General features: G+C 40.4%; 1 protein-coding gene and 2 long non-coding RNA genes across 10 annotated transcripts in view; 1 reads left to right on the top strand and 2 right to left on the bottom strand.

Moving 5' to 3' along the window:
- The window catches only part of LOC144033753 (uncharacterized), a 55515-nt gene that overhangs the window by 28344 nt on the left and 14968 nt on the right, over positions 1-12203 (bottom strand). The window contains exon 4 of one of the 3 annotated variants that reach the window (XR_013288057.1): positions 2124-4261. The exons of the other annotated variants lie outside the window; for them this stretch is intronic. This is a non-coding gene — a long non-coding RNA (uncharacterized LOC144033753). Of the gene's footprint in view, positions 1-2123; positions 4262-12203 lie in introns of those variants that run through there. 3 annotated transcript variants of the gene reach the window in all.
- The window catches only part of gria4a (glutamate receptor, ionotropic, AMPA 4a), a 124518-nt gene that overhangs the window by 103127 nt on the left and 9188 nt on the right, over positions 1-12203 (top strand). For 3 of the 6 annotated variants that reach the window (XM_077542058.1, XM_077542060.1, XM_077542062.1), the window contains exons 14-16: positions 1176-1374; positions 7519-7766; positions 11404-11518. In XM_077542058.1, the coding sequence (XP_077398184.1) occupies positions 1176-1374; positions 7519-7766; positions 11404-11518 (562 nt within the window). Of the gene's footprint in view, positions 1-1175; positions 1375-7518; positions 7767-11403; positions 11519-12203 lie in introns of those variants that run through there. The other 3 variants (XM_077542059.1, XM_077542063.1, XR_013288056.1) reach the window with 2 other exon arrangements.
- LOC144033754 (uncharacterized) lies at positions 4643-6784 on the bottom strand. The gene is made up of 3 exons (XR_013288060.1): positions 6605-6784; positions 6343-6468; positions 4643-6030 (listed from the first exon to the last, which is right to left on the bottom strand). It is a non-coding gene; the product is annotated as an uncharacterized LOC144033754 (long non-coding RNA).

Genomic DNA, 12203 nt, shown 5'->3' with positions numbered 1-12203 from the left:
GTCTGCATATCTGTGCTGGCTGAATCATCTTTGGAAGCTTGTCAGAGCTTCAAATCAATCAAACAACTAAAGACTTGTTCATGAAGGTTTATTCAACGGCTGACAGAGACGGTATGGATGTGTCATGTAAGTGTGTCTGTTGAACAGCTTCTGTAGCTCAAAGCACATCTCTGCTGATGTGCTACAAGGTTGCACAGAGAGATGAGCTACAGTGGTTTACAAAAGCATAGTCAGTGTTGCCAACTTAGCAATTTAGTTGACCTTAGCATCTGTTCCAACTGCTCTCGCAACGATTAGAAAAGAAAAAAAAATACTGGGCTCCAGTTCATTTTCATACATATAAAAGTGTTTTTTGCTTATTCTTACTAAATAAAGTGGATGAAATGCTGTACAAAAAAAAATTATTCGATTTAAATGAGTTTTTTGGAAATGTAAAAATGATGTAAGCAGGCAAAACTTCCAAATAAGTGATGAAATCAGTGGCGCACGTCTCCTTGTTTTGTCCTTCCATTCCATGTCGACAAATACACAGAGCATAAACAGCTTGTAAAGGGTGCAATTTTTACGGAGGCGTTTCATGCACACAATTCCAAGGCCTTTAAATGAAAAGAACTTCAGTTTGTTCAGTGTTCACTCCTCCTTCTCCCCCCTTACGTGGCAAAAACAATTTCATGCAAACAAAGAGAGAATTGCCACTTACGCGAATGTGCTTGCTCTCAATTGCGAGATAGAGAGAGTAAACATGGCGGAAGAGAAAAGAGAGGGTGTGTGGGTTAGAAGGGGGCTGAGATGACAATCAGTTGCATGAAGTCTTTGTTATTGCACGTACTGAACTGGTTCTGGAGATGAAAGAGGTTTACTTGACAATAATGCTGTGCCCAGAGTTGGTGAAAATGTTTTGCAAAATAAAGTAATAATTAAGCCTGTCTGTTTTTCTCCTCTGCTAATCCCCATCGCTCTTTTCCTCATGTTTTTTGTTTTTTGTTTTTTTTATCCCTTTAACCTTCACATTTCCTTGGTCCATCGTCTGCCTGTAAACATCCATCTCAAATCCCCTTCCTGATCTCTTCCTTCTGTTGCGCACGTCCTCCTCTTCCTCACCCTTCCCACTCATTTCCTTTGCGCCACACTTCCTCTCTCTCTCTCTCCTCCACCTCCATCTGTCTTCTCTCCAGGTCTCTGTCTGGACGTATTGTGGGAGGTGTGTGGTGGTTCTTTACCCTTATCATCATCTCGTCTTACACAGCCAACCTCGCTGCCTTCCTGACAGTGGAGAGGATGGTTTCCCCCATTGAGAGTGCGGAAGACTTGGCCAAACAGACAGAGATAGCCTACGGGACGCTGGACTCAGGTTCTACTAAGGAGTTCTTCAGGGTATGGCCTTAATGCCCTTAATCGTTTACATTTGCAAAACACGCCATTTTGGAAACTTCAAGTGTGTTGTCTTGAGTTCACCAAATTCATTTGGGGGGCCTTAACAGATGGAAAAGTACAAATAGGTATTACCGAAAGAAACTAAGCTATGTGATGATGCACACAAAGATTTTATTTAAAACACAGTATTCAACAGCAGCATTGGAGAAAGCAACAGCAGTAGCAATGGTATAGAAAGCTGCTTTCAGACTTTGCAGTGCTATACACAAAGCCAAGCAGAAGAATTCAGCCCTGACTTTAGGCAGGACGATGACAAATGAGCGTGTAAACTGATTTATTCCACTCCAGGTGGGTGGTGAAGAATAAATCGATGGCCATATCCAGAAATTTCAGCGGGAAATGAAAAAAAATAAAAATAAATCGAAGTGGCACTAAAGTGTGCCTAGCTTAGAGCTAAATTGTTGCAAAAGTGTTAACGGCACTGTTTGCTTCTTTCTGTGGATCGACAAACCGCTGTGACCTAATTTACTACTGGTCTTATCTATAAAACCATGCATGCCTCAAATTGTGGAGGGAACTGCAAGAAAGTACCAAGAGAGCTGCCCAGAGAATGAAAAACATTTATTTTCTGAAACTGGCACACGCAGGAGGCGCGAACAGAAGGAAACTATACGATTCATTCTGATTGTGGTAGCTAAGCATCGAAGAATTATCAATCCAGCTCAGACACAATTGGTAGAACACAAGGGATGGATGGAGCTGATTCACTGACAAAGATGAGGCTGACAACACCAAGAATAACTATTTCTCTTGAGTTGCATAACAGACACAGGAAGCAAGCACACAAGGAAGTCAGCAGTGTAGTGAAGTAAAAAGAGGAGCGTGTCTTCACATTGACAGACGGCAACAGAGAGAGCTGCAAAAAAAACACCCGAGGCTGCAAAAAACACCTTTCATACGATATCACAATCAAATGCATGTGAACCAAATGCAAATCTTATCAAAAGCATATTTTTACTCTAGACAATCTGTACTTAGCATATTTATAGACGTAATGTACACTTAATTGGTGAAACTGCGCCAATATTTATATCTCAAGGATCTACCAAACTTCTTCATTTAAAAGACCATTTTTTTTAGATCCTATTTGAAAAATACTTCTCTCTATTATGCTTTTGTTAGTCAATTTTCTAATGAGTGCAAATGATCGTAGGCAGGAGAAGAGGAACAGGAAACAATGCTGAGACAGCTGAAAAATATTAACAAACCTTACGTTGGGAACAAGTGAGGCAGGAGATAAGCTTTTGAAAATTAATAAGTGACTAAAAAGAGCCTGGTATTAAATTTGAATAGTTACTGTGTATGATATGATACATAATGTTCACACCAGTACTGCACTCAGACTCAGTTTTAAAGTAGACTAATATTTACACTTGGAAGAAAGTAAAATAAAGAATTGAAAAAAATAAATAAATAGAAGTCACTCAAGGGTTGAGGAACAAACTCGGGAGCTTCAGCTTGGGAGACTGCCACACTACCACCTGTGCTATGACCCTCCTACTGTTTGCTTATCTCCAAGAGGAGAGCAAAAACATCAATTTTGGTGTTCAGTGTTTTTGGTCTTGGACTTAGGAAGATTCCAGCTAACACAAGTGACACGAGACATGGGTAGATCGTAGGGGTGTGAATTGCCTCGTACCTGACGATTCGATTCGTATCACGATTCACAGGTCACGATTCGATTCGATACCGATTAATCCCGATACGAATTTATAAGTCGATTGTTGCGATTTTTTTTCATTCAAATTTAGAAAATACTAATCAGTAAGCTTGTAGAGTGTAAGATTTATATGAAAATGTATTATTTATTTATCTGAAATTTCAGTCTTATAGAGGTTGTAATCTGTTTCATGTTTAAACAGCATTAAAATAAAATATTAAGGCTTAATGTTCCGTTCATATAACATTCTTCCATGCTTAAGGTGTGAATCCTAAAAAAATAAAAAAAATAAATAAAAAATAAAAAATAAAAAAAATAAAAAAAATCGCTTTTGCCTATTATTGAATCGATTCGAGAATCGCGCGATGTAGTATCGCGATATATCGCCGAATCGATTTTTTTTAACACCCCTAGTAGATCGGCTGTCTCCCAAGCTGAAAGTCGTGAGTTCGTTCCTCAAAACCCTTGAGTGACTCTTGTTTTTATTTTAAATTCTTCATTTTACTCTCTTCCAAGTGTAAATATTACTCTAAAACTGAGTCTATTTGGTCCTACTCTAAATAGCGTCAAATTTACTGTGTACTATTTCGGTTGCCACATGCCAAATTGCTGAAGGAGAAACAGCCATTCGTGATATTTTATGAGGATGTTTTTCACAAAAATCTGATCAATTACCAATTTCCAAGAATTGTTTTCCTTGGCGCACGCCCCATACTTCGTGAAAATTGAGAAGTGTATGTTTTTTCACAGGCAAAAGTCACACAAATGTGGGAAAGAGCACTTTGCACATTATACGCTTAGTGGAGTAATGATATGAGTGGACAGGGTATGGTAGAGAGTGGCGGCCTGAAGTGAAGTGGCTGAGGGAAGCCCAAGTTTGGCTTTGCTCATTCACAACTTGCTGGTAAAAATAACATTTGCAGCAGCAGTCTGGAGGGGAGAACACTAAAATGTGTGTCACGTGTAGTCATCCTCTGTTGTATTCCAAAGAGTCTTGTGCTCATTGTGTGTGTTTATACACCAAGTCAGAGATTTAAAAAGATATGAGCTGTAGTAAGGGTGTTGGGTGGCATCTTGGATTGTAGGGTAGGTGGGGGCTATCAGAGCAGACAGTTTGTGCTTCTGTGAACAGCTCTGGCATCATCAACATAACGAGCAGGCTGAAATCTGTGGAGGGTGAAAAAGCAATTTACTCCCCCACAGCTGAGGGGGATTCACCACCACCATTAATTATGTGTGTCTGTTTGTGTGACTACATGTGTGTGTATGAATGAGCGCACACAAGCATATTCATATGCCTATGGATGCATGTGAGTGTGTGTGTAAGTCTCATCCTCTCTGAGCGCACTTGTGTGTCGGTGTATAATTAAATGTGTTTTTCAAAGTGCGGATGCTTGAAGGTGAATTCCAGCATCCATTTCCTCCTTCACCGCCTTACTCATTGTTCAAGAATCTGGAAAGAGCTGCATCAAATTGTCGCACATCTTCCCCCTCCGTGTTGCTGTATATTTGCACAGTCATCATTGCTCCCTCAACCTCACGCACGCACCGGCAGGCCACAACATTATAATCACTTGTACTTGTGTAATAACATCCAATGCAAAAGTGATATCAAATATGTGGCTACTTTTGAACACTTAAAGATTTTGAATAAATAAACTGCCGCCGCTAAATAGGCAACAGTGTGGACGAGTGGCGAGCACGTCTGCCTCACAATTCTAAAAGACTAGAAGTAATGAGTTTTATTTATTTATTTATTTATTTATTTATTTATATTACAATTAACATTGTCATCTGTTGGGCCGTCTCCCCTGATAAGAACACCAAAATGGTCTCTGGGAACACTGTAATCTATCACCATAAACATGAAATATGATGTTAAACCGCCCTGAGACTGGGAGGTCGTAGGTTCAGTTTCCGGGCCGGGTCATACCAAAGACTATAAAAATAGGACCTATTTGCCTCCCTGCTTGACACTGCATGAATACTCCTTGCGCAGTCTGTAACCATGAGAACACCACTGCCACCTAATGTAGTGGATGTACAATTACACTTTATTCTAGTACTGTACAAAAAAAAAAGTTCCCTAGAGTCACAACACACCCCCTGGTATCAATGCAAAACTTCAACTTGCTAACTTGATATAGCCGCAAGTTAAATCAAACTGTACTCAGGTGTTATTGATAGAGGGAGGATAGAAACAGCTGGTGGTGCTCTTTAATCGGATTATTAAACAAACGTTAACAAAATACCGTAATCAAAAAGCCTCAACTGACAACATCACTGTACACCCCAGTGGCTAAAACGTTCACTTCCACGTCACTTAACAGAGCAGACCCACCTCTAACGGCATACACATATTCACAGTCATAGTTATTATGGTGTAGAATGTGTGGATGGGGACAATAAGTGGACAAAAATAACACCTGCACCTCATATGCAAATACGGTATTGTTTGTTGGTGATAAAGTGTATGCATGAAACTAAGATATTTACAAATAATACCATACCTACTTCCCCGATGTTGTCACTTCCAGACAGTCTGGAAAGTAATCCTTGTCATAAACAAAAGATTACTTACACATAAACAAACAAAGAGCTGGTTGATCAAATGTAAAGGTGTTCTCCACTTGAAGATGAGGACAGCAGAAGATGTGTGGGTGTTAAGAAGTTAGCGTGAAGGTTGAGTCTATCATGGACTTTGGATGGTAAACAAAATCATAAAAAGAGAAGAGAGAAAGGAAGGTAAGAGGAGCGGGTCGTCCGGTGCTCTTGGATGTGAGTGACATTATTATGGGATAGGTGTCCGTCACGCACAAACCGCAGACACAAACACACAACTCATCAAATGGAGGTCTCAGTGGCGTCTCATCGTCGTTGAGAATTACACGATCACGGGAACATGCAATGCTTCTGTAGCATGACTCCTGTGATATCTGTCAAAATGTCAAATATCAGCACCGATAATCAGCCCGGACGATAATTAGTCTATCCCTGAACATATGTATCGATAGCACAGAGAAAGTATTATGATAGTTAGTGGTAGTACAGTCTTGGAAATATGACAAAGTTACATGTGAACAACTGCAAACAGCTGATGACGAGTCATACTGGTGATTTCGTGTCACACAAAAAGCTATTTTTGTCCATCAGATAAAACAGCTGGTGCTTTGGTTGGCATTGAATTCTCTGTAAATCTGCTCCTCATTATAATAAAGAATGTAAAGCCAAATGTGACCGACGCTTACCCGCTGTGGCGTCGGCCCAGACGCTGGCACATCGCATAGAAAAATGACGTAAATACACACCACACCCTCCAGTTCCCCTCCATACCATCGGCGGCGGTAGTCATTCCTCAAGGCAACCGGAAACCTCTTTACGGTGGCGGGATATAAAACGTAAACAATGCATACCGGTTACTTTTTGCTCTCACTTCTCTCACAATGTCCTCCCACATGAATAAAACCCTCCGACTTTTTGCACAGTATCGTATATAAAAGTAAATCCTACCTGCTATTTCCAGTCGCACCCCCATATCATTCCATAGTTTGGCTTTCAAAACTTTATCGGCATACCCTTCAACAGTAATATCATACAATGTCGGTCGCTCTTGAACCAAAGAGATGAAATCATCTTGTCATGACTGTGTTTTGTCTGTGTTTTGTTCGGGGCAAGGGTCATAACTGTGTGGTCAAGTGTCTGTTTTGAACTGATGCAATCAGCATGTAACCGGCATCTAGTTTCAAATGGTAAGAACCTATGTGAAGTCAGAAGCTATGTGATGTCAGGAATCTTTAATCTCTTTATCTGGTCAGAAGCCAATCAGAGAAATCCATGTCAGTCCTGTTACCCACATGTCTAGCCACAGCCAATCGGATCGATTCGCTGTCTATATAAGCCTGACAGATAAGTGTGTGCTTTTCATCAGATTATTCTTCTGTTCCTCGGTGCACCTCCACAGCCCAAGTTACCTATGCGTCTCTTGATTCTTGATACATTCTTGTTGTTTCTGGTCTAGTCAAGTTAGTTCCACGCCTCTTGATGTTATGCGAATAAAGAGTTAAAATCTTATTTGTGTCTAGGTTTTTGGAATCAAATTCCAGAACATAACACATCTTCGTGATCTTCTGTCCAAACAGACATTGTATGTTCAAATGTGGAGGGGTACAGCAGGGTGACGATGTGCAAAATGAGAAGAAAAAAAAAAATGGTCCATGCTTTCCATCATTACTGCTTATCCACATCCATCACTTCCTCTTCTTTCCCCGTGTGCTGATTTGCTAGCTAACAGCCAATCACAGTGATCAAATGCCCCAACACTGATTTAACATGTCAATTTTGCTGGAAACTTTCTCTGTACTGCTTATCCTTACTAAGGTCGCATCGTGATTATTGCTCTGTTTTCCTGCCCCTATTCTACTCAGAGGTCCAAAATCGCTGTATATGAGAAGATGTGGTCATATATGAAGTCTGCCGAGCCAACCGTATTCACCAAAACCACTGCGGAAGGTGTGGCGAGGGTGCGCAAATCCAAGGGGAAGTACGCCTTCCTCCTGGAGTCCACCATGAACGAGTACACGGAGCAGCGCAAGCCTTGTGACACCATGAAAGTCGGGGGGAACCTGGACTCCAAAGGATACGGAATTGCTACACCCAAAGGCTCACAGTTAAGGTAGGTGGAATAGTGTAACAATAGGAAACAGTAACAACAGTGATACTGTGCTATTGCTGCGATATTCCACCTACCCTGCTGTGCCTTTTACACAACTAAAACTGTCAGTGCTGTCCGGTGGAAACTTTTTTTTTTTTTTTTTTAAATCTCCAAATAAAACACAAATTTGATAACAATTGATTTTTTTCCAGTGTACACCCTGGATGTCACAAATCAAAACAATGCCACTATTCCTCACCAAAAAAAAAAGCTTTCACCCAACAGCAGCTTTAGTGACATATTTAACTCATTCACTGCCTTTGACAAGTATACTTGTCAATTGTATTTTTTAGAGCGGTGCTAAATGGGGGCGAATCTGAGCATGCTCCACTGTAAATATCAAACTTGGAAACAACTTTACTGATGCCCAACCACCGGTAGATGACATCATAGCCCCATTTTATAGGAAATAAACACAGTTTCAGAGTCCATGGGAGAAATGGCTGTATTTTGGCAAACCTACATTTTTCTGCTGTCAATTATAAAAGAACGAGACGGGGCAAAAAGTAGGGAGTCTATTCTGTTATTTGGTAGATTCGGTTTATATATAATTATTGAATGGAATATCACGTGAGTATTGGAAATGTAAAAATTTTCTATAATGACTGGCAGTGAATGAGTTTTTAAATGTGTAGACATCATCATAGCTTGTCTTGATCACCTTGAATCCTAATTTCTCAGTTTGTCTCATGTGTGTTTCTCTTTGTCACTTATATTTTTGCCATCGTTATGTCCTGTGTCATTTTACATTGCTCCTCCTTTACACTTATTTCTTCACAGGGTCAACTTCCAGGTAACACTGTCCATACGTCTGCTGTCTTGTGTCTGTGTCACTTCCATTGTCGTGAATAGTGATGATCATTATAATGATGATGAAGTTGATTGGTGACGTGACTGTGAGGAGAGGCAATCACCTCAAGCTAACACTGCAGCCACACCCAAAGGGGGAAATGATAGGAAATGGCAATCAAAGAAACTGACCAGAGGGGCTTGACTAACGGGGGACTTAAACTTGATCAAACACAAACTCTCAACTGTTGTTTCTTTGAAGTGTGGATGAAGTTTAACAGAGATTGACTTTGGGAATTTAAGCCACAAATGTGTTGTTGTTTTCCCCTCAGGAGACACTTGTTTATTTGACACATATTCTTGCAGTGCTTTCCCAATGTGAAATGTGTCTGCTGAGGGGAAATAAGGAGTCAGACAATTCAATTTCTTTCTCACTATCTTTTTGTACAAAAAGAAAAGCAACATGCCTGTCCTATAACTTTCCCTATGAGTGGTGCAAATAAATCCCTCAAATACCAGTGGCAAGGGTTTGACACCCTCTGCCTATAATAATAAATAATGTGTTTTTTATGAGGTGACAGACAGCGAGTGATGTGGTCTTTCCTCCCACGACTATCTGCAGTTGAGTCTTGTTTCTCTCAATCAACCCAAACACGAACTAGCAGGTGAAAACATGTCTGGGAGCGTGAATGTGAGGCTGCCTCTCCTCATTGTGTCATGTTGGTGAAGAAGAATGTTCTCTGATTATAATCACTGCATTTTGAAGTCTAGTTTTGAATAATGATATGTGACTGTTTATGAACTGTTTTTCATCCATTGCTCTAATCATCTAATCATAGCTTGTAGATTAGATCACCCCAGAGAACACTGTCTTGATCAATATCTCGAAACTCTCTTTACTTGTGCTAAATTATTTCCTCAAAATCAACACAGACAACACAATAATTATGTTTTATAGAAAAAAAAAAAATCTAATTATGTATTTTTACCGGTTGTTGCCCGATCCATCTGCTCGCTTAAATCGATGAGCAAAGTTTGGCAGATACAATACAAAAGTCACACAGCAAATCAGCCATTTTCTAGCACTTATCCTAACTCCACACAGAAAGGCTCAAAATGAGATTTGAAAACAGAATCTCTGACTGTAATCCAGACATGGTAGCCACCAGACTGTCAAAAGTGGGAGAAAGAAATGTGGCAATGATTCTAAGGGCTGACAAGCCCAAGAAAACAGTATTTCCACATTTTCAGCATGGACATTTCAAGGGCCCCCAAAATCCCTGGGGGTGCTCCTGCTCCATCCGCTGTGCTGCCCGCAACACACTCCAAAAAGTTACAAGATGCAACTGGTGCAGCATGGACAAACGTTGTGTTCTGATTTCTCCCAGGACCGCAAACCCTCACAAGATTTTTGTTCTCAGCTACTTTAGCCATTTCACTCCTTTCAAAATACAATGGCGCCTTGAGGAACCAGTGACCTGATACAAACCGTGGTTCAGCCAATTTTTTTGCAGCAGTTTGGCAGAAAGCAAACAATTCTTATATAAAGAGGCTTCAAACTCTTTGACACCACTCCCAGTTCAATTTTCAAGCTAAACATAAAACTAAGAATTCGACATATACTGTACTTACAAACTAAGGCAGCCACATAGCAGACAGATTTTTTTTTTTCTTCCCGTTTTTAGCCTAATGCTAACAAACATTACAAAACAACCCTAAATGCATGGTTGTGCATGCCATTAGGAGCCACAATGAACTATCGGTAATTATCATGCACAAACTGTTTAATTATTTTCATTCTATTTATTGATGTTATCACTATGTTTTTTACAGTACACTATTAAAGAGTGATATTTCTCGTTGGGGGAAAAACAAACATTACAAAAAAAATGTGTTTACTGGGGAGTATGGAACGGATTAATAACATTTCCATTCATTTCAATGGGGAAAGATGTTTTAAGTTGTGGATGGAATTATACCCTAATCTCATGTCACCACGGTAAATTATTCGTCCATTCAACAAGAAGGGTCAGAGTCAGACATTAGGTAACCTTAAATTTATAAGTGAGATCAGCTGAAAATTGCAAACATACAGTCAGTATGATGGTGAGGAAGTTTTTTTTTTTTTTTTTTTTTTTAAATAAAGGTTCTCGTAATATGTTAATGCTGTTAGTGTAGTTAAAATGTACACTTTATTAAGCAAACTGAAATTTTACAAGAGGGATATGATCCACATTATTATTTTGGTTGAGTTGACGTGACTGCACACTAATCACCCATGCACATATCTTCAGACTACCATGTTCAGTACTTATGGACAACACCAAAGTACTTTTCAAAAGTGCCCACTTTAAGACCTATTTTCAAATCCAAAACCCAGGCCTATGTCCCTGAATTTTTATTTGGAGGTCACAATCCCTTCAGGGGTGTGAGCAGGAGGCTTGCGGGAAAGTGGATACAGACACACATACACGCATTTGAGACTAGCTGGAGGGTAGTGAAGCCACAGGAGGGGACAAGAGCTCCATCAGCAGGCTACAGCCCTGGTTAACACTGTACAACAGCAATCTGGCACTGTGTGACACATCTTGCACAGATAGTACATTCAGATCAAATTTGCACAAAATGCAGTTTTTTCTGAGGTGCTTCCATCTTTTTTAGTTGTCCTCCCTTTGCTCCCCATGTCCCTCACCTCCTTCCACATGGCACTGCTTGTCTGTCTTTCCTTCTATCCTTTGCTCTGACCAAACTATCTTATGTCTCCCCCCACCCCCTCCTCCTTTTTTTTTTTTTTTTTTTTTACTTTAAGAAATGCGGTCAACCTGGCCGTGCTAAAGCTCAACGAGCAGGGCCTGTTGGACAAATTGAAAAACAAGTGGTGGTATGACAAAGGAGAATGTGGCAGCGGGGGAGGGGATTCCAAGGTTAGCCCTCTCTGTCTGCCCCATCCACCCTGAGGGAAAGGGGGTCAATCACCGGCTGGGGAGCCTGTTGATGGCCCCCATCCTGCTGTAATGCAAGCATCTGCCCTGGTGTCGTGAAGAGTTGCAAAAGTGACGTCCAAAACCTCCCGAGACACCTTCTGCTTTGAAATGTAGACTCAAGGTTGCAGCTGTTGTCAACAGTGTGCACCTTTTCCTCATGAAAAGGTTCAGAGCCTTTGGCATAGCTACAACACTTCAGCTTTTTACAAGATAAACTTTTTTCTAAAAATGTTATCCGGTGGCTGTAAACTTTAACAGATGACTGTACCAACAAAAACATATTTGACATTTCTTTCTGAAAGGAAAGAGCAAGGTGATGAGGAGGTTTTGTGTTGAATAGATTCAAGAACACAATCTGCAAGTACAGTCAAGGCAGAAATGTTCGCCCCCTAGTGGTGTTCTGGGTTGAGACGAAGGCAACAAATGAAAGGAAGGTGGAAGAGAAACAGACAGTTTATCAGAGAGGCCAAATTGGCATAGCTGCTGCTCAAGTAGAAAACTCAAGTAGCAGTTAAAACAAGCATTAAAGCATATTGATATCTGCGAAGCTGTTTTGCTCAGAGGTTAACTTGGCAGTTGGGATGAATAATTAACAGTGGCACAGTGAAATTAAAGTATACAAAAA

The sequence above is a fragment of the Festucalex cinctus genome, chromosome 13 (genome assembly GCF_051991245.1).
Source record: "Festucalex cinctus isolate MCC-2025b chromosome 13, RoL_Fcin_1.0, whole genome shotgun sequence".
Lineage (NCBI taxonomy): Eukaryota > Metazoa > Chordata > Actinopteri > Syngnathiformes > Syngnathidae > Festucalex > Festucalex cinctus.
This window is presented reverse-complemented; position numbering and strand designations above follow the sequence as displayed.